General features: G+C 34.4%; 2 protein-coding genes, 1 non-coding gene and 1 pseudogene across 3 annotated transcripts; 3 read left to right on the top strand and 1 right to left on the bottom strand.

Moving 5' to 3' along the window:
* Positions 1 to 3,820: 3,820 nt before the first annotated feature.
* On the bottom strand, positions 3,821 to 4,159 carry LOC108475031 (tropomyosin-like). Its single transcript, XM_017777046.1, has one exon. It carries the CDS (start codon positions 4,157 to 4,159, stop codon positions 3,821 to 3,823), a length of 339 nt encoding a protein of 112 aa, XP_017632535.1.
* Positions 4,160 to 11,325: 7,166 nt separating this feature from the next.
* LOC108475030 (desmethylxanthohumol 6'-O-methyltransferase-like) lies at positions 11,326 to 12,102 on the top strand (annotated as a pseudogene).
* A 2,121-nt stretch (positions 12,103 to 14,223) lies between these two features.
* On the top strand, positions 14,224 to 18,521 carry LOC108475664 (xanthohumol 4-O-methyltransferase-like). The gene is made up of 2 exons (XM_017777649.2): positions 14,224 to 15,163; positions 18,022 to 18,521. The coding sequence occupies exons 1-2, from the start codon at positions 14,399 to 14,401 to the stop codon at positions 18,322 to 18,324; spliced, it is 1,068 nt and encodes a 355-aa protein (XP_017633138.1). The 5' UTR covers positions 14,224 to 14,398; the 3' UTR covers positions 18,325 to 18,521.
* Positions 18,522 to 24,165: 5,644 nt separating this feature from the next.
* On the top strand, positions 24,166 to 24,272 carry LOC128291266 (small nucleolar RNA R71). The gene has a single exon (XR_008281042.1). It is a non-coding gene; the product is annotated as a small nucleolar RNA R71 (small nucleolar RNA).
* Positions 24,273 to 24,748: the final 476 nt, after the last annotated feature.

Below are 24,748 nucleotides of genomic sequence, written 5' to 3'. Positions count from 1 at the left end.
GCTTGAATCCTAATCCGAAGCGGTCTTGTTTATCCCTTATTATCAATGCCTCGACCCTTCATTGGAGTTATCTCCTGAGTCCTCTCCCTCGTAAGGCTCCATTCCTGACAGTTAGTTGTAGGCTCATTCTCGTTGTCTTGGATATCTTAGGCATCGGGATCCTGTTCCCTTCGATGATGAATGTTGTGTTCACAAATTCCAAATATCGAAAGGGACATTCGATTGCTTCATCACTTGCCTTTAGATACGGCGTGTCACTGGTCACCGCTGTAATGATGTCTTCTTCTACATTTATTGTCACCAGCCGACCTTCCGTTACTAACTTCAACTTTTGGTGTAGTGATGAAGGCACTACCCCTGCTAAATGAATCCAAGGCCTACCCAATAGGCAATTATAAGAAGGTTTAATGTCCATTACCAAGAATTCTACCTCGTACGTGTTTGGGCCAATCAGAAGGGGTATTTCGATTCTTTCTATTACCCTCCTTTCGATGCCGTCGAATGCCCTCACTATGTTTTGGCGTGTCTTCATATGAGAGCTATCCATAGGCAACCTATTTAGTGTGGATAAGGGTAAGACATTCACGGCCGATTCGTTATTAATCAACACCTCTAGTAGTGTATACCCCTTGCAGCGGGTAGTGATATGCAGAGCTTTAGTCGATCCCGTTCCTCCGGGTCGTATTTCATCATCATTAAAGAAGATGAAGTTATCAACGCTTATGTTGCTAACCAGGCGGTCTAGTTTGTTGATGGAAATATCGTTAGCGACATATGTTTCATTTAATACTTTCATCAGTGCCCTACGATGGACCTCCGAGCTTAGGAGTAAGGCTAACACCGAGATGCGAGCTAGTTCTTTATGCAGCTGTTCCACAACACTGTACTATCTGTGCTTTAAAAATTTCAAGAATTCCTTAGCCTCCTCCTCATTGACCGGCTCATTAACAGGAGATTCAGGTCTGGCCATTTTTTCTTTCTTCTGTTTGACAGCCAAGACTTTTCCTTTTATGGGTTCCGTTCTTGCATTTGCTGAATCGTAGCGCCTCCCGCTATGCGTGTAAAAACCTACAGCTTAGTTCTCCCTTGAAACGTCAGCCGGGTTTTACTTTCTCGAGATTGTTACATTACAGTCGTAATTCCAGGGAACCCTCTTGCTGTCTTTATAGGAAAAGACTGCAGGATTATGGATTATGACTTTTTGTTCTATTTGCATTCCCGCTTCATTGTTTTTGGGTCGTGAAATGATGACCACTGGGTAGTTGACTTTTTAAATTTTCACCATCAATTCTCTTTCCGACGCGTATATACTTCCCTCTTCAGGGCTTTTAATCTCTTCATAAAATTCCATTTCCTTATTGTCCATCATGCCTTGCACTAAGGCCCTGAACTCGGTACATTCTTGGATCTTGTGCCCCTCTCTATTATAGAACTCACAGTAGTTCCTCTTTCCTTTAGATCTTTTCTCTAAATCCAGTACGATCAATCCTTTTTTTACCATCTCTTTTCAGACCCGTCTCAATGGGTTTTAACTTCTGCAACCTCACATTTGATTTTATTACTCCCACATTCATTTATCCCGTTTACCCATTGGTCAGCATGGTTGGGTAGTAAGTTTCCTGCTACATTTGGTGCGAATGAGTCTTCAAACTTTATAATCTCCATTTTTATAAATCTTTCGACTAATATTTTGAATGCGGTGCAGTTCTCGATTGAATGCCCAGTAATTCCCACGTGGTATTCACGTTGAGCGTTTGCGTCATACCATTTGGGAAACGAGGGTTGCATCAGCTTTAAGTAGAAATGGGACACCACGTATGCATCAAATAGGTTTTGATACAGCTTCCTATATGTCATGGATATAGGTGTGAATTATAGCCTTTCTGTATTCGTTCTTATATTAGATTCTTGTCTCGAGGGGCCTTGATGGTTGGTGGTTACTGTCTTCGTCTAGCTCAAAGTAATTAACTTGGAATAACCCTTGCTATATGTATTCATGTTATTCACCTCATTCTCTCTCTTTCTTGGGGCAGATCTCTTGGTACTTTCCCACGCATCTATCTCACCGCTTCTCACTGTATTTTCAATCATTTCACTGGTCATCACTATGTCCGAAGCTTTTAGTGGCACTTCCCAACATATGGGTGATGAATGGAGCTTTTAAAGTGCTGATAAAATTCATTGTGGTTTCTTTTTCTAGGAGAGGTAGCTAGACTTGTATGGCAACTTCCCTCCATCTTTGGGTATATTGTCTGAAGCTCTCATTTTGTTTCTTCTCCATGTTCTGTAAAGTGATTCTATCAGGGGTCATATCCAACACGCGACTATACGGCTTCATGAAAGCTTATGCTAGATCCTTCTATGAATTGATCTTGGTACGACTCAATTGGTTGTACCATTTAGATGCTGCCCCAACCAGAGTTTCTTGGAAATAGTGAATCATTAGTTGGTCATTATTGACATATCCTGCCATTTGTCTATAGAACATGGTAATGTAAGCTTTAGGACAGCTAGTCCCATTGTACTTCTCAAATTCTGGAGTTTTGAACTTAGGGGGAAGCATTAGGTCCGGAACCAAGCTCAAACCCTTAGCATCGATTCCACCATGATAGTCGGCGTTTTTTATTTCTTTAAATTTTTCTTCTAACCATCTACACTAGTCTTCAAGTTGTTTCGGGAGCTCCACCATTGCCTTTTCTATTTCTATCACATCATCGAGATTGGGGACAATGGGGTTAGTTGGGTTATCCCTTGGATTAGAGCCTAAGCCGACTTGGTAGTTCATCGGTGTTGAAACACCGGCATGAAACTATTAGGGCCTGATTGTAACAGATGGCCTTCGTGTGTACATCTCAGGTTATATCTGAACATTTTTTGGGGTAAAACCTAGGGGGTAAAGAGGATCTTTATTTTCATCTCTAGGAATGACCACAGGGTTCTTTCCTTTTTCTAGCCCGCCAGTCAGTAGTTGTGTTAATTGGTTCATCATATTCCTCTGGGATTCTAGCATCTGATCCCTCACATCTTACTAGATTTTGGCCAACTGTTCTTGCATTTGTGTTTGTAGTTGCTCTTACATTTCTTTTTGGAGTTGTTCTAGCCTTTCAAATCTTTGATCCATAACTTTTGTCTTGGCGCGAGTACCGTAACAATGTTTAGTTGGCAGATTCTTGTCGATTTCTAAATTAACTGAAATAGTTTTTTAACTAATTAGGGTTCTTTTGTGACATTTAATGCATATGATGCGATGAAATGCAAATGCATGGGATGAATGCAGAAAAAGACATCGACTCTGAATCAATTCCATTTAGAATAACTTTACTAGAAAACAAAGTTCTTTACAGAAAACAGATTACATGTATGGCTTAGCCCTGATACTCAAAGTTTTAACTTTCCTAAGCAACCAAGCTAGCTATTGGCCCCGATCTAATTCTAATTCATATTTTAACACTTAGTATATTAGCCTGAACTGCTAGAGTTTGTAGATGGTTGGCAACCTCTCATATCTGAGCTACGACTTCATCCATAATGTAATCTCTATTTCTAACTTGATCTTGAGAACGATGGAGTTGCTCTTTCCAACGCTCCTCATTTGCTTCAAGAAGTTCAACCCAGAGTTCGCAGTTTTGTAACACAATCTCAAGCTCTTTTACCTTTCTTTTCAGCTCTTCAATCTTGTTCAAGCTCGCCTTTAGCTCAATTGCAGAGTTTTGACTATGATACTGATGGAGCGACCTTTCCAATTCTGCCACTCTAGCCTTTAACTGACTTTCTCATTTTATGTTTCTGATAAACTCTTTTCTAGGGCCTTTTTCCTAACCTAAGCATCTTGGATTTTTCTCTCCCATCGATCGGTATTAGCTTTCTCCTCTTGGATCTCTTGTCGCCACTGCTCTGACGTCCTCCCCAATCCTATGGTCCTCATCGATAAGTGCAACTTTTTGTAATCTGTTTTCAAGCTATCTAAATCTTTTTCGGCCTTATTCTTTCCCTTTCTTAATTTCTCAGCTTCTAGATTCTGAACATCAGCATCTAATCTCAAATGCATTTTTTCCTCCTCCAATTGTTTTATTTTCTTTCCTAATTCCGAGTTTTTCCTTTTAAAATCTTGCTTTATGAGTTCTAGCTCGGAAGGCACTACTTGCAAGAATTCCTTCATCGATCGAGCACCATCTTGACTTAGCTAGGGGATGTTATCATTGATTCTTCTACTCCACCACCCACTATATTCGGCGGCTATTATCGGACCTACTACGAATCGTTTCATCCGACAGGTCTGATTCCTAACGTTAGACATTTCGCGAACCTTTTTCTTATAGTTGTCACCCTTATATGTGAACTCACACTGAGCTAACCCCCGTGTTGCTGGTATAAACTGTCTCGATCTGTACTACCTCAACATGAGCAAAGGAGCATATCTGACCGCTCCCCAAATCCCAAGTAGCAAGACCCAATCAAAATCTCCACACTGGTACAAAATCTCATCAGGAACCATCCAAAAGGCTCTCCACTCGACATCCTTTTCTTGGAGATTTTAGAGGATCATTATCCATCTTTCCTCTCGTATGTCGTCCAGTCTCTGTATAGCCATTATTTCCTTTAATGGGGAATAATTCTCAGAGAACACCTGATACGAAACTTTGTCTATTTTCCAGAAATAGCTATAGAACCAAGCTAGCAATAGTTGCGCGCACCCGATGAATCTTCCCTCACCTACTCTCCGGCAAGCGTTCAAAGATCTGAATGTTTCAGCTAAAATCGTGAGAACTGATGTGACCCTCTTATCAAGTCATTCAAAAAAATCAGAAATCGCCTCATCTACGTGCCCCAGTGCCTTAGGAAAAACAATCAGCCTATAGATGCTTAAAGCAAAAACATCAACCCTCTTCTTCATATATGGGTGTGCCAAAATTAGGTCTCATAAACTTTTCCAGGGGATACATTTGCTTTCTCCTTTCTACTTGATCTGAGCCACAATCCACTGTTCACTCATTCTTGTAATATTCATTAAATTTTTCACAAAAGTCAGAACATTGGTGGCTCTAGAATAAGCCTTGTCAACTTAAATCCTTGGGCAACGAAGTAGGGCTGTATACTCTTCCATTATAGGTACCAAGTCCATATTTCTGAAAGTAAAACAACTGTAGGCAGGGTTCCAGAATTGAGCCAGAGCTCGAAACAAAAGCTTGTCCACCTTGATGTCGAATAGATGGGGCAGGTCACCATAAATACCATAAAATAGCTGCTTGATTTCATCGTCCCAATGGACCCATATCTCTTTCTATTCCCGAAGATCATTCTGTGTCACGCTGATACAGGTGAAGTCCTATAACTCTGATGTGTATCCCTCTGCCAAACTATCTCCTTTTTCTCACTGTGTTTTCTACGACCATATACGGACAGTCGCATTATCCTCCACTTTATCAAGAAATTAGTTCTCCATGGCAAGCTTTCTATTTAGTAATCGAATGTGAATCAACACTTTTTTATGATGAAAATGTCATGCAATCACAAGCAAAACAACAACATAAGTTAGTACAATTTATACGAAATTAAAGTCAATAGGAAATAACAAGCAAAGCACCTATTCGGATGACCACTGATGGTTTGGTGCGACTCTACCTAAGGTGGGCTCTTACGGCTCACTATATGTGGTTCGGTTCTAAAGAAATGGTACTTGAACCAGCAGATTCCTCGATCTTTACCCATTATAGGTTCATACAGATCGAGTTCAATTCAGGGGAATACATTTCCCTATGGCTACACGGAGATGAAAATCTCACGAAGACATAGGTACGGATGTATCCCGGAAGTGATCCACTATTCTGTACGGAGGAGAGAACCTCAAGAAGGAATAGTTTCTCACTCCCACTTAAAAGGGTAAGATCGAACGGACATGCAATGCAATATGCAAAAATATTCCAAGACTCGAACCGATGAAGAGAAAATCACCAAAAATGACAAATGAAATGCAATGAAAGAATCGTAATTTTAAATCGAATTATCAATTTTCGACCAATAAGACAAGAACTAATCAAATCGTGGCTTGACTCTCTTATTCGGTCCCCAGTGGAGTCGCCAAGCTGTTGAAACCCCCTTTTTTTTGAAAAAACGTCGACTTTTATTTTGAAAACGATAACAAGAGTCGCCACCAATCTTTTTTTATGAGGTGTGATCGGGTCACCTTGTAATTGATCATTTTAATAAAACGTTTTGATTTAGTAAAACAACAATTTTGGCCTTCGTAATTTGAGAAACTGGGTTCAGGAGTCGATTACGTACGAGGAAGGATTAGCAACCTTGTAACGTCCAAAATTGGTACCTAATGGATTAATTGATGTCTTAACGTCAAAAGTTGAAAATTTGAAAATTTTAAAATATGATCCCTCTTTGTATTAATGCTAATTTTTACGAAAAAATTACTTGAATAAATCGAAACGCCCATTAAAGACCTTCTCGCCTTGAAGCAACAAAATGCCATATCCCGTAAGTTAGGATACGACACCTTGAACCTTTGAGAACAAGCTGGTCTTTATTTTTTTTAATCTTTGAAATCTTACGTGTTTTAATCTAGAAGGATATTCGGTTATTTAGATATAACGAGAAAAATCGAAACCTTGTAAGTTAGGGCACGACTTTCTCAAGTTTCTAAATACGAAATATTGCCTTTAGTTTATTTTAAAATTCGTGTATTTTAAAACTCGAAAGAGTTTGACTATTTAGGTTCAATGAGAAAAATCAAAACCCCATAAGTTAGGGTACAATTTTCTTGAATCTCCAAAATGCGAAATGTTACTTATTTTTTTAAAAATTCTTTTGTTGAATTTTGGTGAAAATTAATGCAATATTTGAAAAGGTACATGAATAAAATATTATGCTATCAAATGACAACAATTTGAGTGTACTAATAAACGATTCATAAGATATAATGGCAATAATCGCGTAACATACATCAATTTAACACCAACATTAATAATCAAAATAAAATGACAAACAAAATAAACATTAACATTGATAACAATCATAATAATAATGACAAAGCAAGACACTAAAAAGGAAAAATACTAATAAATATAAATAAGATAGAGAAACAAATAAATAAGTACATAAATAAATATAGGAGAATGGTTTGTAAAAATCTTGAAAATAAATAATCAAAGTAGAATATAAATAAAACTAAAGCTACCATTTGTAATAAAACCTATGTAAATAAATAATAATAGATAAAATAATAATAATGATAGTAATAATAAATAATATATATAAGTAAAAGGAAAATAAGTAAATGAATTTTAATCATAAAAGGTTTGAAGAAATAAATAAATAAACAAATAAAATATTAAATGACTTTAGGTATATAAAAAAATAATAGATATAAAAATAAAAATAATATTAACTAAAATGAAGAATAATAAAAAAATTAATGAAAAAATAATAAAATACATTAATCAGAGGACTTTATTGAAATCAGAATAAAATCAGAGGCAAAAATCATGATAAATTTAAAAATGACAGCAAAATAGGAGCAAAATAAAACATGCAAAAAAGGTAAGGGCCAAATGGGAAAATATCCCAATATTCGGACGTGCATCATTTGTCCAAAAGATCAGCGTGCCAAGGACCTAACTGAATCACGCAAAAAAAAAGTAGTCAAATTTGTAAAAATAAAAAAAGGTAAGAGGACCAGATTGTTACACACCGCAAAAGCGGAAGGATCAAAAGGGTAAATAACCCTTTTTAACAAAAACACGCGGATCCTTAGGTACTAGGTTGGGTCGCACGCAAGTCATGTGAAACGGTTCCGTTTTAGGCGTCTGAGGCTTGCTCCAAAACGACGCCATATAGGGGTACTATATAAGTTAAAATTCTGCCAAAAAAATCATTTTCCCCTTACCTTTAAAAAAAAAGCTTTAAAACCCTTCAAAAAAGCTCTCCCCTTCCCCGATTTCAGGCCACCGGTCCGGCCTTGCTCTGGTCACCTTTCTGGCATCGTCTGCCACCATCGACCACCGCGCACGGTAGCCGGAGCTAAAAAAAGAAGCCTTTTTTGGCCGATTCGGCCTTCCCAACCCCATTTCCAAACCAAAAACCTTAAAAAAAAACCGCTAACAGTAAAAAAAAGGGAAATGCCTCGGTTCTCCCCTTTTCTGATAAAAAAAAGGTAAAAACTTTCCATTTTCGATGTATATCTATATTTAAAATAAACATGCGAAGTAAAACAGAAATAATAATACCTAAAAATCTCAATTTTCGATCTTTTTGTGTATTTGACGCTCTATTTTTTTGTATTCGAAATATGTTGTTTTCTTTTTTTTTTATATATTGATTTCGTGTGTGTAAAAAAATACATAATAATTCTTGTATCATTTTATAACCGAATACATTTCGTTTGTTTTGCTCTTTTTTTACGATGATTTCTCTGTGTCTGCTGTGTTTGTCTTCTTCGCAGGTATGGAGGTACGAAGGCGACGTGGAGTGTACGGAGGCTGTACGTGTGAGTGTCAACGTGGTGTTGGAGGCTGGGGGCTATTGGTTGCGGCACGAAAGGGAAACCCTAGGGTTTTTGAATGTTTGATTTTCGGGCCATTTGGGCTTGTTTTTTAATTGGGCCATCGGGCTTTGTAATTGTAAAATTGGGCCTGTAAATTGGATTGATAGACTGTTAATTATTTTGGTTTTGCTTGTTTTTATTTTTGTATCTGATTTATGTTTGGGCTAATTGGTTTGGGCCTTTTTATTTGTTTGGAATTTGGGCCCGAGCTAAATTGGCCTATTACATATGTAATATATAATAAAGTCGACAAATAGAAATTTATAATATATAAAATTGAGAGGTCACTCTCAATGTCATTCAAATGTTATTCAACAGTTTGTGTCAGACGATGTCATTGCTTATTGATTGGTGTAGGGATTTTGGTTAAAAAAAAACTGAAAGTTTTATCTTATTCTAAAGAAATTATCGTTAAGAGGCCACAAGAAAAAGCCTAAAAATATTTTTCGTAACGCTCTGGATAATTTATTTATATGTTTGTAAATGTTTGATAAATGAGTATCTGCTTCAGTGGTTAAGTGCTCTAGATGCGTGTATGAGGTTTTCGGTTCAAGTCCTACCTTTAGTAAATTTTGGTTATTTTTAGATCCAAGCCTTACCCTTGTTGTGTGGGCTTAAATAAAATTGCCTATTAATTTATATCAAAATGAGCTTGCTAGTTTGAGTGATAAGGAATTAACTTGTTGGAGGTCCTATGTTCGAAACCTTTCGTGAGCACGGAAGTTAATTGTTGCTCAGTTGTGTGTTAGAGTTTTGGTGGAGTTGAGATTCTGAGTAAGTTGTTTGTTAGTGGGTTAGTAGGGAGAAATTTGGGGGATTTGAGTATATTCATATTATTTTTTCTTTTTGATATTTTTCTCTCTCTGGAAAACTCCCAAATTTTTTACGTTCATTTTCTATGTTCTGGAAAAATTCTTTTTGTTTCCTTGATTTTGAAATTTCATTTAAATTCTGTTATTCAATTTCGGTTTTTAGTTCTTTAGTGTCTTTGCGCGGTTTGGCAAGTGTAAGGGGTGTTTTCGTGTGGGTTGGGGAAATCGTTTTAACTGTTCAAATCAATGCTATTCTTTTCTTTCTGTTGTTGATTTCGAGTTTTGGTAGCAGTGAATCGAGAAGAAAGGGGCTCTCCTCTCACGGAATCGTAGTCGAAATCATTCAGGGTGTTGGGGGTAAGTGATGGATGTTTGAATGGAACTGTTGTTGGTTTCGTAGTTTCGGTTTAGTAGTGAATTAAGACTGATTTTGAGTGTTGGTATGCCATTTTTTTTAGGTTCTGGAGGGCTCGTGTTTGCAGTAGCATTAAAATCGTACCAGGTTTGTACTCAAAACGTGAAAAATGAGGTTTCGACGAAGACCAAAAATGTTTATTGTCGACGCTACACGGGTGTGTGGTCGCTTGAGTGGTTGGCTGTGTGCGAAACACGGCCGTGTGATCGACGAAGGCATGGCCGTGCGCAAGACACGGCCGTGTGGTGGCGTGAGTGCGACCATGTGAGCCACATGGGCTAAGCTAGGTTGGGCGTGTGGGTTTTAGGCCAGGCTATGTGGGCCACACGGGCAAGGCCAATTTGGGCATGTGGGCCCACACAAGTAAGCCAACGGACATGTGGGCCCAGAATTCTATAATTCTCCCTAAAGTCGTACGGGTCATTCCGATCGACTGTGGGTCTACCGTAGGGTCGGTAAGTGCTACCCAAACCCTAAAATTATATGATCTGATAGTCTGATGTTCTGCTCTGAGTATGACATTCCTATATATGTCTGATTAGTTTGATATATTTATATATTTGATATGTATATATGAGCATGTAAGCATGGTAATTCTGATTTTGTATATCTGATTGGGGTGGGATATATATATATGGAGGAACTGTTCTGTATGACGACCATCACCTATATTCTGGCAGCTTGGCTGCACATTATCTGATATGTGTCATAACGATACGATATGGTGTGTAGGTATAGGTAGGTGTTTTTAACCCTACATGGTGTGTTGGAATGGTCGCAGTTGGTGTGTAGAGGATGGGGGTAGATTCTGTATATCTGTTCTGCATATTTGTTTCTGTTATCTGAATCTGAAAAGAACTTAGGTCCGAATTTGAATCTGAATTCTATTGTGTCTGTGATTTTTGTATGCATAACATGTCTATTTTTGTTGGGTTACACATTGAGTTTACAAAAACTCACAGCCGTTTGTCTGTTCTGTTCAGGTAATCCACAGACTTAGACGGGTTGGTGCGATGAAGGCTCAACGGTGACCACTTGATCGAGAATTGTTTTAATTTAGTAATTTATGGTTTTTATTTATAATTCTGGTTTTTGAGAGTTTGTAATTTTGGGACTCTTCGGACTGTTGGTTTTTATTTTGGTTTTGGATGTGTTTTTGATGTTTTAATTGCAATGCGTGTCTGAAATCACAGTTTTACGAAAACAAAGGTTTTCTAAAAACACGAATTGCATTCTTAAAGTATAATGGTTTTAAGACTTTTGCTGTAAATTATGTTTTGACAAATGGACTAATTAAATGACGTTATTAATAATAATTATAAATGAATATGAGTTATAAAAGTTGAATGGTTTATCGAAACAACTCAGTTTCCAAAACCCATTCTTTGTGACGTCTCCAGATTCGGCCTTTACGTCTAGGCCGAATTTGGGATGTTACATTTGTATAAAAAATCTTCTAATTTTCTTCCTCTCTGCTTTATTATAAATTACTTATTGATTATTAGGAAAAATAAGATCTTACGAAAACTAGGAGAAGACCGAATGCAATGGAAAGAATAGAATTAGATGAAGCAATGCGATAAGGGCAAGCAGAGATATGGCGTTACATGTTCAGCTTCGCAGATTCCATAACGCTTAAGTCTGCCGTAGAGCTTCGCATAGCTAACATAATACACTCTCATGATGGCCCCATCACTTTGTCGCAAATAGCTTCATGTATTACTGACGGCCTTACTTCACCTGACATCACCACCATTGCTCGCATAATGAGATTGCTCATTCGAAGAAAGATTTTCATCATCCACCATCCTTTAGATGGTAGAGATTTCTTGTTCGACCTAAATAACTCATCGAGATGGCTTCTACATGATTCGGAGCAAACCTTGACGCCCATAGTACTAATGGAGAACCATCCATGGCAAATAGCTCCTTGGCACTACTTCAGCCAATGCGTGAAAGAATGTGGAATTGCCTTCAAGAAAGCTTATGGATATGAGATATGGGATTTAGCATCAGGGAATCCTTATTTCAACAAGCTTTTTAACGATGGCATAGCTTGTACATCCAAGGTTTGTCACTAGTGTAATCCTATCAAGTTACAACCAGGGTTGAGCTCTATTAGATCGTTGGTTGATATCGGAGGTAGGATTGGAGGCTTAATATCAGATATCGTCAAAGCATATCCACACATCAAAGGTGTTAACTTTGATTTACCGCATGGCGTCTCAACGACACCAACATACAATGGGGTCTCCCATATTGGTGGTGACATGTTTCATGCCATTCCAAATGGTGATGCAGTCATTATGAAGGTACTTCCTTAAATCATGAATTTAAATTCATTTTTCATGGAGTATAGCATTAAGAAAATTTTTACAAATATTGTAACTACCACGATTATTGTTTTTTTCTCTTGTAATTGTGAGAGTGAAAATACACGATTCAAGGTATAAAAATCAAAGCAGTCCAATTCTGGTAAAAATACCATAGAGATTTTTGTATTATAGACTACATAATTTTTTTATCTCTATCCATTTAAAAAAGGCTTTACTTGAATATTACCCTCAACACAAGTAAAAATAAACTTAGACCATAAAATAGTAAAAGATTTTTATAATAATTGAAATGGTTTGTTAATCTTATAAGGTGAAGATAATTAAAATGGTCTTTTTCTTTGAACAATCTCATTATAGGTTTTGATTATATCTGCTCATATTAATTGTTGATTAATGAACTTCATAATTAATTATGTGGAAGAATCTAAAATAAAAGGTGCATAAAAATAATAATGTATGCACTAGTTATACATCTTTTAATTTTTGTTGATTTGATTCTCACTTTCCTTTTTAATATAATTCTCACTTCCTTTATTTGATATATGAATTTTATTGTAAGTTTACAACAATTATCTTTCTATAAAAGTATGTTGTTATAGGTATATAACAACCACCTCTTTATAACAAGTAAAATCTTGACAGAAAAATAGGGTTGTTATAGAGAAGGTTTACTATAGTATAGATATCGATATGTTTGGTTCAAACTGATGTTTAAATAAGGTTTACTATAATATAGATATCGATATGTTTGGTTCAAACTGATGTTTAAACTAATTAATTTTTCAAACTGAAAAAACCTATTTGTATTGACTATCTTAATAAGGAAAAAGTACCATAAATGTCCCTATAATAGGAGTCAGTAGAGGTGATCATGGGCCGGGCCGGGCCCAGACAAAATTTTAGGCCCATATATTAGGCCCAGCCCCGGCCCGGCCCCAAATATGGGCCTAAAAATTTGTCCAAGCCTCGCCTGAAATAAAATTGTTAAGTCCGAGCACGCCTGCCCGACCCATATTAAAATTTTTTCTTATTTCATTAAATAAAAAATTTAAAAATATAATAAATCAAATATATTTAAAAACATAAAACAAATATTAAAACAAATAAAAATAATACTAAAACAATTCTTAAAACAATACACAAATTAACAATATAATAAAAAAATGGTAATATTAAAAATTTAAAATGATTAAAAATAAAAAAATAAATTAATATATAATTCGGGCCGGGCCGGGTCGGGCCCGGGACAAAAAACTCTTAAACGGGCCTCGTTTTTTTACCCAAGCCCATTTTTCGGGCCTATATTTTTACCCAAACCCTCCCATTTTTCGGGCGGGCCTTCAGGCCAGGCCGGGCCGCCCGGCCCATGATCAGCTCTAGGAGTCAGATTGTATTTTTTCCTCTCTACTCACAAAATAGGCAAATTAGTCACTGTATATTGATTAAAGAGCAAATTGGTTATTTGTTAAAAATTTTATCTATTTTTATTGCTCAAAATTGGTCACTGTATATCAACATCACATACACATGGCACATAACGTGTTACTGTCTAGTTATTCTATCAAGTATGTCAGTTTTTAGTACCTAAAAAATTGGAATTAAAATAGAAGCTAAATTGAATTCTGCTACCTAAAAAATTGTTATCAATTTATTTTTAAGGGCCAATTCAAATTTTTATGTCCAAAGGCCAATCTTTTATGGTTTCTGAACCCTAATTTCTGTATGGCCTCTAGTGTGAACGCAGAAGGAAAAGTCAAATTTCTCAACCAATCACGTTTTAGCAATATAATTAGTCAAAAATGTGAAATGCTTTATGAAATACATGAATTTATGAAATATTTTAATCCTTTTTATAAGAATAAAAAATAGTAATAGCCAAATCTCGTCAGCCGGCACTTTGATAATACGGCAACAAACCTTATCCTCTCTATGGTTCTGTTATTATATTGTATTCCTCTTATTTTATTTTATTTTTTCTCCCTAAACAAGGCTTGTTCTTATGTTTTATGTTTGGACTATCCAAATGTTATTCAACAGTTTGTGTTGGAAGACGTCATTGCTTATTGATTGATGTTTTTTCTTATAGGGATTTTGATTAAAAAAACTGAAAGTTTTATCTTATTCTAAAGACATTCATTAAGAGGTGACGAGAAAAAGAATTAAAAATATTTGTATAAAAGAAATCCTCACTCACAATTCTCTTCCTCTCCGCTTTACTATAAATTACTTCTTGATTATTAGGAAAAATAAGATCCCACGAAAACTAGGAGAAAGGCCGAATGCAATGGAAAGAACAGAATTAGATGAAGCAAGGCTACAAGGGCAAGCAGAGATATGGCGTTACATGTTCAGCTTTGCAGATTCTATGGCGCTTAAGTCTGCCGTGGAGCTCCGCATAGCTGACATAATATACTCTTATGGTGGTGCCGCCACTTTGTCGCAAATAGCTTCATGCATTAATGATGGCCTTACTTCGCCAGATATCACCACCCTTGCTCGCATAATGAGATTGCTTGCTCGCAGAAAGATTTTCACTATCCACCATCCTTCAGACGGTAGAGATTCTTTGTACAACTTAACTCACTCATCGAGATGGCTTCTACATGACTCGGAGCAAAGCCTGGCGCCCATGGTACTAATGGAGAACCATCCATGGCAAATGGCTCCTTGGCACTACTTCAGTCAGTGCGTGAAAGAAGGTGGCGATGCCTTCAAGAAAGCTCATGGGTGTGAGATATGGGATTTAGCATCGAGGAATCCTGATTTCAACAAGCTTTTTAACGATGGCCTGGCTTGTACATCCAAGGTCATTACCAGTGCAATCCTGTCAGGTTACAAACAAGGGTTCAACTCCATTGGATCGTTGGTTGATGTCGGAGGTGGGACTGGAGGCTTAATATCAGAGATTATTAAAGTATATCCACACATCAAATGTGTTAACTTTGATTTGCCGCATGTTGTCTCGACGGCACCGGCATACAATGGAGTCTCCCATATTGGTGGTGATATGTTTCATGCCATTCCAAATACTGATGCAATCATTATGAAGGTACTTACTTAAATCATGAATTTAAATTTATTTTTCATGGAGTATAATATTTAGAAAATTTTTACATATATTATAATCGTGGAAACACGATTATCAATTTTATTTCTTATAAAAGTGAAAATACAAAATAACACTTAGACTATAAAACAGTAAAAGATTTTTATAGTTATAAAAATATAAACGCAATGATTTATGTTAACAAACTAATAACTTAAGGTGAAGATAACTAAAATAGTCTGTAATTAATTTAAAATACGACTGACTTTTCTTAAATGAGGTGAGAACTCATTGTAAATAATTGGAATTGACCAAGAAAAAGGGCAGGAGATGGGAGTCAATCATTTATGTCATTTAGCTACGTAAAAAAGCTTGCTTTTGATTTAGATTTCTAAGGGATCTCTTTTCTGGGTTCTTTTCATTTAAGTCCCCCGCGTTCGCCGGCTATTTTTTTTAACTATTTTTAAAATAATTTTATAATAATTGTTTTGTTTAGGATGAATTTTAAATTTTAAATAGATTTGTGAGTTAATGTTGAAATAATTTTTAAAAGAGACAATATTTGATACATTGTGAGTACATAAATTTTATATATAGTTAATGAATAATGATACGATATATTTATTATTAAATAAAATAAAATAATATTAATAAATTTATTTAAATATAATAAAAAGTAAATAATTATAAATAAATGTTAAAACGCTAAGTTTAGAATCTAAGTGTTATTAACACTTATTTATAATAATTATAATTAATTAATATTTATTTATATTTAAATAAAATTATTATTTATAGATTTTTTATTTTTTAAATGATAATGTATCATATTATTTATTGATAATGCATGGGAATCATGCACTCGACAAGATATTAAATATTATTTATTTTTTAAAAATACATTATGTAAAAAATAAACACAAAATATAATTTAAAAATATTTAAATACAAATAAACAGGCAAATCAACAAATTTAAATAAATCATTTAAAATTAAAATTAAAATTAAAATAATTAATTAATAAAATAATAAAAATAATATTTTTAATTCTTTTCCTAAGCAACTCAAAAATAAATACCAAAACTAGTAGCAAGTCACCATACACCGATGTCTTAATTTAAATCCACTTTTTAAAATAAAAATTAATTAAAAAAGCCGGATTAAATATGAATTTTAAATTACGTGCCACTCTGTTTCTCTAAAATGCAAAATTTTAAAATAAAATAATGTCTAAAATAGTATATAAATTGAAAAAACTGAAAAAATGAACGTAGGGATTTTTTTCTATATAGTACCACTATAACCATATTTTACTATAATGGTTAAGTTATTAGTAGAATCAATTTTTAATGTTTTATTTTAACCTCTGTAACGGCAACAATTACGGTTATGAACAACATTTTCAATTAAATTAGTTTTCTATAACAACAATATTAAATAAAATGATCTTAACTAAATTATTATTTTGATAAAATGTTTAAATCTCACATGAAAAATCTACCAATAATATTTTATTAAATAAAAACAATATTTAATGGGTAGAATTAAAGATATTAATTTAATAAACTATTAAGTTCCTTAATTAATTAAATATTCTACTATTAATTTGGAACATGTTAAACTTATAAATCAATTGTGTGAATTGAACAACTTGTAATAAATTAATTAATTTAATTTGATAACTAATACTAATTAATTGAATTTGTTGATTGATGAACTTCATAATTAATCATGTGAAAGAATTTAAAATAAAATATGCATAAAAGTAATAATGCATGCACCAGCTATGCCTCTTTTAATTTTGATCCTCACTTTCTTTTTTAATATAATTTTACTTTCTTTATTTAATAGAAATTTACGATATAAATTCTATTATAAGTTTACAACAATTATCTTTTTATACCAGCATATTGTTAATCACCTCTCTATAACAAATAAAATCTTAGCAAAGAAATGAGTTTGTTATAGAAAGGGTTAATTGTAGTATAGACTATCACTTCGAACTGATGTTAAAACCAATTAATTTTTTAGGCTAAGAAAACATATTTGTACTGCTTATATTAGTAAGGTGAAAGTACCATGAAGGTTTCTATAGTAGCCAGATTGTATTTTTTTCTCTTTACTCACAAAATGAGTAATTAGTTGGTTATTTTATCACAAAATGAGTAAATTAGTTGGTTATTTTATTAAAGTTTTATCTATCTCTATTATTAAAAACTGGTATTATATGTTAGCATCATGTACTTGTGGCACAATACGTGTCACTGTTTGGTTATTCCGTCAAGCACGTCATTTTTTAAAAGTACAAATAGATAAGTTTTAACAAAAAAAGACTAATGTATTTTTTGATCTAATGTATAAGAACTAATTTTTTTATTTTTTTATTTGAGAGGGTAAAATACAATTTTATCTTGCTATAAAAACTTATACGATACTTTGACCTCTATATTATAAAAAAATGAAAGTAAATCTAATGGAAATATAGTTAGAGTGAGAGGTTATAAATTTATAGGGAGAATTTTCGATTACTTGAAAGATTTAAAGAAAGAAAATATTTTTTTTAAATAAAAAAAGTAACCAGACATGACAGGAGGCCACGAGGTGAGGAAAGTTCTATAGAAAGTGAAAAATATAAAGCTATATCCATTAAGGTTATTTTTGGGGGGTGATTTTTAATTAAAAAAATCAAGTAATGAACTCATGGAGAGTCAACTTAACAGTAATAGAAGATTGATATCACGCCATGAAATTTTAATCAAGTTTTAGCACTACTTAGACTGGTTAACAACATATATTAAGTACTGTTAATTATAAGAAAATAATTAGATACTAACCTTTTTTGTGTGTTTTTTTATTTGCAGTGGATCTTGCATGATTGGGACGATGAGGATTGCATAAAAATATTAAAGAATTGTAAAAAAGCAATACCAAAAGAGAATGGAAAAGTGATAATTATTGAAATAATTTTGAAAGAAGATGGAAGTGGACTGTTTGATGAAATTGGATTCATACTTGACCTCGCAATGATTGCTCATACCAATGGTAAGGAGAGAACAGAGGTGGAATGGAAGAAAATCTTGGAAGGAGGAGGCTTCTTTCACTACAAAATCATCAACATTCCTTCCTTGTTATCCATCATCGAGGCATATCCTGATGATAAGTAGCTTTTAGCATAATGCCAGCAATGGGGATGTAATTTCCTATTTTATAAATCCTCCTTTATTTCATTTAGCATCAATAAATGTATGTGACTATGTTATTCTCTCCTTTCTTGTTCCCCAAAAATTTATATCTTCAATTTAAATAAAATATAAAAACTCCATGAATCATATGAATGCATAAAAAATTTGTTTTTAAACAATTTCATTATAGATTTTGATCATATCTGTTCTTTTTGACATAATTCTTAAAATTATCCATAACCCCTCCCTAACCCATAAATAGGAGGATAATACTCTTTAGCACACTCGAACTCACTTTCTGTTGCATTAGCAATAATGTCCATGCCAAAATTAGAAATAGAAAATTGTGTTTGTTTCATTGAAAATAATTTTAGAAAATGATTATTAAAAAATAGGTTTGATTTTTTTTTTTAAAAAAAGCTTATATATTTTGGTGTCTTAATGAGTTCACATAAAACATTTTCTATTTTTTAAACAAAATTTTTAACATTTCTCACTTGCACACTGATGGGCGTCAAAATCACCAAAAATAATTCCTACAAAATAACTCTAAATACTAGTAAAGAGTGGTAGTAGGGTCGAGTCCACAAGGATTGGTATAATAATCAACTTTCACATTTAACTTGTGATTGGAATTTCTTTCATGTCGATAGTCGTGGCTATAGTCGTGCCCACGACTCCAAACGGACATCTTGAAAAATAAACAAATAAATCAGGAGAGTTTTGAAATATTTAGAAACTAAATAATTGAAACAACATAAATAAATAATCAAATAAATTAAAAATTAAATTGGAAATTAAATTTGGATTTTGTAATCAAAGATAATAAGCCTTAGCACTAGACTCAGTGGATTCCGGATTTTTAAATTAATATTTGAAAATTAATTTTCTCCTCCAAACAATAAGCTGATTATAGTAGTTAAGAACGTCCTAACCACCAATTCTTCCTCTCGTAGCTAGTCCCGGTATGACCTGCAATGTAACAGCTCAATTTTTTTCAGTGGTGTTGAAAATAGTGGTTTCGAAGCCACCAAATCTAGCGAGTAAGTTCGTAAATATTATTATTTAATATTTACAAGTAAAATATGGTTTTTAAAAAGGTTTTTGGATTAGAAATTTATGTTTTGTAATGATTTATTAGGTTCGAGTGGTAAGACTTTAAGGTCAAATGGTTTTAGAAAGTAAGGTATCGGGACCTCGTTTTTATAAACCGAGCCATAAATATTTTTATAAATATTTAAAGAGTGTCATTAAGGTGGTATTAAAGTTTCGTTGAAAAATTTTAACGTTTCAATAGTCAATTAATTAAAAAGGACTAAATTAAAAAAAGTGCAAAACTTACTAATTATAATAATTAAGTGATTAAATGGCTTGAATAATAAATAAGGAAGGAATTAAGTAATAAATATACCTAAATTAATGAGGTGGGACGGCATGATAAGGTAAAATAATAAATAAAGTGATTGAATGGCAAAATTGTAATTTACTTGAAATTAAAATAAAACAAATTGGAATTTTAAAGTTTTCTATGCATTCTTCTTCTATTTTTTGGCCAAACCGCCATAGGAAGAAGTTTTAAGTTGGTTCTTCATTTTATTTTATTTTTTTGTGATCGCATGATTCATAACAAGTAATAAATATTTATAATAAAGATTAAACCTAGACTAACTATTATCACGACGAAAAGGCAAGCGCACCTATCGAACAATAGTATAGTAATGGCAAGACTGGGATATCGTACCCAAGAGAACCAAAAGTACTAGTAATAACTATCTTTTTATTATCTAGCCTAAGAATAAAAGGGGTTTGTTCAAATTGGGATACCGTTCTATGATGAACTTCGTATTTCTTAAGGGTTTTTTCAAATTGGGTATTACAAAAATGAGTGCCCCTATCGCTGATAATTGCTCTAGGTGTTTTGAATCTCGAAAAGAGTTTTTTAAGGAAATGTACTACCACTCTAGTATCATTAGTAGGTAGAGCTTGAGCTTCTAACCATTTGGACATGTAGTCTACTGCTACTAAGATATATTTATTTCCAAATGAACTGGGGAATGGGCCCATGAAATCGATACCCCACACGTCAAATATTTTGCAAGAAAGTATATAGTTTTGAGGTATTTCATCACGTTTAGATATGTTACCTGTCCGTTGGCATTTGTCACATAAAGTAACATACCTGATAGCGTCTTTGAATAACGAAAGCCAATAAAAACCTGATTCAAGTATTTTGTATGCAATCTTTGTTCCACTATAGTGTCCTCCGGTTGGCCCTGAGTGGTAGTGTTCCAATATTTTTGATATTTCTAACCCTATAACGTATTTTCTGATGTCTTGATCTACACATCCGTAAAACAGAAATGGATCGTCCCAAAAGTAGTTTTTTACATCGTTAAAGAATCACTTCTTTTGCGGGTGTGTTAACCATTTTAGGATAATGTTAGCAACTAAAAAATTCGCGATGTCTGCAAAACAAGGTACCTCGGAGTCAGATATAGCGAAAAATTTTTCTTTAAGGAATGAATCATTTATTTCCACGTCATCTAGTTCTCTGGTATTGGTTTTCTTGAGTCTGGACAGATGATCAGCTGCTAGATTTTCAGCTCCTTTCTTGTCCTGAATTTCCAAGTCAAATTACTGCAAAAGGAGAATCCATTGGATGAGTCGAGGTTTTGCATCGGTTTTAGTTAAAAGATAGCGAAGGGCGGAATGGTCAGTATAAACAAAAACTTTAGACAATATGAGATATGATCAAAATTTATCAAAAGCAAAAACCACAGCTAGCAACTCTTTTTCTATGGTAGTATAGTTTTCTTGTACAGCCGTTAAGGTTTTGCTGGCGTAATAGATAAGTTGAAAATGCTTGTCTCTTCGCTGTCCTAGTACTGCACCTACTGCAAAATCACTCGCATCACACATTAGTTCAAATGGCAAGTTCCAATCAGGTGCAATTATAATTGGAGCATTAATTAATTTATCCTTTAAAGTATTAAATGCTTCTAAACATTCCTGATCGAAGTTAAAAGGTATATCTTTTTCTAGCAATTTAGTTAAAGGCTTAGCTATTTTAGAAAAATCCTTAATGAATCTTCTATAAAAACCAGCATGTCCTAAAAAGCTTCTAATAGCCTAAATTGAACTAGGAGGTGGTAATTTCTCGATTGTTTCTACTTTAGATTTATCCACCTCAATCCCTTTACTAGAAATTTTATGCCCTAGTACAATACCTTCTTGAACCATGAAGTGACATTTCTCCTATTTAAGTACAAGGTTTGTTTCTTCACATCTTATTAAAACTCATTTTAAATTTTTAAGGCAGAGATGGAAAGAGTTACCGAATACCAAAAAATCATCCATGAAGACTTCCATGATATCTTTCACGAGTTCATCGAATATAGCTATTATACAGCGCTGAAAAGTAACAGGGGCATTACATAATCCAAAAGGCATTCTACGATAAGCGAACGTACCATATGGGCATGTGAATATCGTCTTTTCTTGATCTTCAGGAGCTATTGGGATTTGGAAGTAACCAGAGAGTCCGTCTAGGAAGCAGTAATACATGTGTCCGAATAATCTTTCTAACATTTGGTTAATGAATGGCAAGGGAAAGTGGTCTTTTCTTGTGGCGTCATTTAGTTTCCTGTAGTCTATGCAAACTCTCCATCTTGTAATCGTTCTTGTTGGGATTAGTTCATTCTTCTCGTTGGTCACAACCGTCATGCCTCCTTTCTTAGGGATAACCTGCACTGGACTTACCCAAGAACTATCAGAAATAGGATAAATAATTCTAGCATCTAGAAGTTTAATTACCTCGGCTTTTACAGCTTCCTTCATGTTGGGGTTCATACGTCTTTGAGCTTGCACACATGGTTTGTATTCATCTTCTATTAAGATTTTGTGGGTGCAAAAAGAAGGACTGATTCCTTTAATGTCAGAAATTTTCTATGCTATGGCCTTCTTATGTTCTTTTAATACTTGGATTAATTCCTCTTTCTCCTTGGGTTGCAAATTAGAAGCAATAATAACTGGTAATGTAGAATTATTTCCAAGGAGTGCATATTTTAAATGGTTTGGTAATTGTTTAAGTTCCAGTTTGGGAGGCTCCTCAATCGAGGGTTTTTGCTTAAGTTCATTGTTGATCTTAATACCCTCGTATTCTACTTGTCTTGAAGGATGGTTATTAGGTTCCTCACATATCTCCTCGTATGAAGCTGGACACGGTTCTGTTGTCTCCTCTTGTACAATTTCTTGAAAAGAGTCTTGTGTAATATGATCAATAGAGTGAATGAAATAACATGAATTATCTTATTCCCTAGAGAATCTCATAGCATCATAAATTTTAAAGATCATTTCCTTGTTACCTACTCTAAGTACCAATTTATTGTCACCCACGTCAATCACGGCTCTAGCAGTGGCTAGGAATGGGCACCCTAAAATTAAGGGTACTTTCACATCTTCATCCATGTCAAGCACAACAAAATCAACATGGAATATAAATTTATCTACTTTTACGAGTACGTCTTCTATAATACCCCTGGGATATTTAACAGATCTATCGGCTAATTAAATACTCATCCTAGTGGGTTTAGGTTCCTCAAGACCAAGCTATTTGAACATTTTATAGGGCATCAAATTAATACTAGCGCCTAAATCAGCTAGTGCCTTTTCAATATTCAGATTACCAATTAAGTAAGGGATAGTAAAACTTCCTGGATGTTTTAGTTTGGTTGGGAGCTTATTTTGGAGTATGGCGGAGCACTCCTCGTTGAGTTCTACTATAGATAAGTCCTCAAACTTCCTTTTATTTGTTAAAAGCTCATTTAAAAATTTTGCGTATGTAGGCATCTGCGAGATAACTTGAACAAAAGGTAAGTTGATATGTAATTGCTTAAAAATTTCAAGAAACTTACCGAATTGTGCATCAATACGATCTCTTTTTAATTTTGCTTGATATGGAACCGGTGGTGAATATTCCTCCGGTACTGGTTTGTCACTATTTTCGGGTTTTTTTTCCTTCCTTTCGCTTTCCACGGCTTCTTGTGCTAACTTTTTTTTAGATTTCGCTAACACTTTCCCACTCCTTAGAGTAACTGCTTTGACATGCTCTCCAGATTTGGTATTACTAAATAAATTTTCTGGTGGTCTTTCCGAGATTAGTTTAGACAGCTGGCTTATCTGAGTTTCGAGTCCTTGGATTGATGCTTGTTGATTCTTAAGTGTTGTCTCGGTATTTTGGAAATGAGTTTCTGACACCGAGATGAATTTAGAAAGCATCTCTTCAAGGTTTAGTTTTTTCTCCTGTTGATAAGGTGGCTATTGAAAACCCTGAGGATTTTGTGGCTTTGGATTTCCTTGACCTTCCAAATAAAATTTGGGTAGTTCCTCCAACCTGCATTATAAGTATTACTGTATGGGTTATTTTGAGATTTAAAGTTATTATTACCAATATAGTTGACTTGTTCCTCTTCAGTTGTAGGATTGAAGGATTGGTATTCTGTATGGACACCTCCTCTGCTTGAGTCACACCTCATTACTAGATGTACCTGCGTAGAACCAAGAAAACTATCAATCTTTTTATTGAGAAGTTCTACCTGATTAGAGAGCATGGTGACTGAATCGATGTTATAGACGCTGGCTGTTTTCGTTGCCTTTGTCCTCATAACTTGCCACTAATAGTTGTTCAGTGACATCTCCTCTATAAATTCATAGGCATCTTCCGGTGTTTTATTGTTGATGGTTCCCCTAGCAGCTGTGTCAATCATTTGTCTTGTCGAGGGATTCACACCATTGTAGAACGTTTGAACTTGCAGCCAAAGCAGTAACCCATGGTGAGGGCACCTTCTCAGTAAGTCCTTTTATCTCTCTCATGCATCGTTAAATGTTTCTAAATCCATCTGCACAAAAGAAGAGATATCATTACGCAATTTAGCTATTTTAGCCAGCGAAAAATATTTTAGTAAAAATTTCTCGGTCATTTGTTCCCAAGTAGTGATAGACCCCCGTGGTAACTAGTTCAACCACTGTTTAGCTTTGTTTTTCAATGAAATGGGAAATAACTGAAGACGAATGACATCATGAGAAACGCCATTGATTTTGAATGTATCGCAAAATTCAAGAAAATTAGCCAAATGCGTATTGGGATCCTCATCCTGCAAACTATCAAACTGAACAAACTACTGTATCATCTGAATTGTGTTAGGTTTTAGTTCAAAATTATTCGCAGCAATAGCAGGTCTAACTATACTAGACTCAGTTCCTGTTAAAGAAGGTTTAGCATAGTCATACATAGTACGTGGAGCAGGATTTTGATTAGCTGCAATTGCAGGATGCAACTGATCACCTGGGTTTTCGGCCATCTCTTCGATTGGGGGTTGAGTATCGTCTTCTCGCTTGTTCTCCGTGT

Source organism: Gossypium arboreum, chromosome 3 (assembly GCF_025698485.1).
Source record: "Gossypium arboreum isolate Shixiya-1 chromosome 3, ASM2569848v2, whole genome shotgun sequence".
NCBI classification, from domain to species: domain Eukaryota; kingdom Viridiplantae; phylum Streptophyta; class Magnoliopsida; order Malvales; family Malvaceae; genus Gossypium; species Gossypium arboreum.
Note: the sequence above shows the minus strand (reverse complement) of the source record. Positions and strands in the feature narration are given on the sequence as shown.